General features: G+C 57.0%; 1 protein-coding gene across 1 annotated transcript in view; it reads right to left on the bottom strand.

Annotated features, from left to right (window-relative positions):
• LOC104270805 (solute carrier organic anion transporter family member 2A1-like) overlaps positions 1–302 on the bottom strand; it is a 29,359-nt gene that overhangs the window by 504 nt on the left and 28,553 nt on the right. The window contains 2 exon segments of the mRNA XM_009865276.1: positions 1–44; positions 195–302. The exon segment at positions 195–302 is cut by the window's right edge and continues 33 nt beyond it. Coding sequence (XP_009863578.1) covers positions 1–44; positions 195–302 — 152 coding nt within the window.

The following is a 302-nucleotide window of genomic DNA, read 5'->3' as shown; positions in this document are numbered from 1 at the left end:
ATTGGACTCCGATGGCAAAGGACTTTTCGTCCTGGTTCACCACCCTGCAGGAGAGAAGCCAATGGGAGGTCAGCGCTGCTGCAGCAGCTCTGTATTTGGCCAAACATCTTGGCCTGGTTCCACGTTTAAGAGGCCCGTTGGTCCCAGCACAGGGAACCCATCACATCACACTTCCCCAGCTGCCCGTTGCTCACCGTAAAACCATCATGTAGAGGGGGTTGTGGGACAGGCAGGCTACCAGGGCAGCGAAGGAGATGAGGAATATGGCAGGAAGGAGCATGTGGGAGCAGCTGAGCGGACAG

This window comes from Apaloderma vittatum, unplaced genomic scaffold (genome assembly GCF_000703405.1).
Source record: "Apaloderma vittatum isolate BGI_N311 unplaced genomic scaffold, ASM70340v1 scaffold4382, whole genome shotgun sequence".
In the NCBI taxonomy this organism is placed as follows: Eukaryota; Metazoa; Chordata; class Aves; order Trogoniformes; family Trogonidae; genus Apaloderma; species Apaloderma vittatum.
The sequence above is the reverse complement of the archived record's forward strand: the minus strand, read 5'-3'. Positions and strand labels throughout refer to the sequence as shown.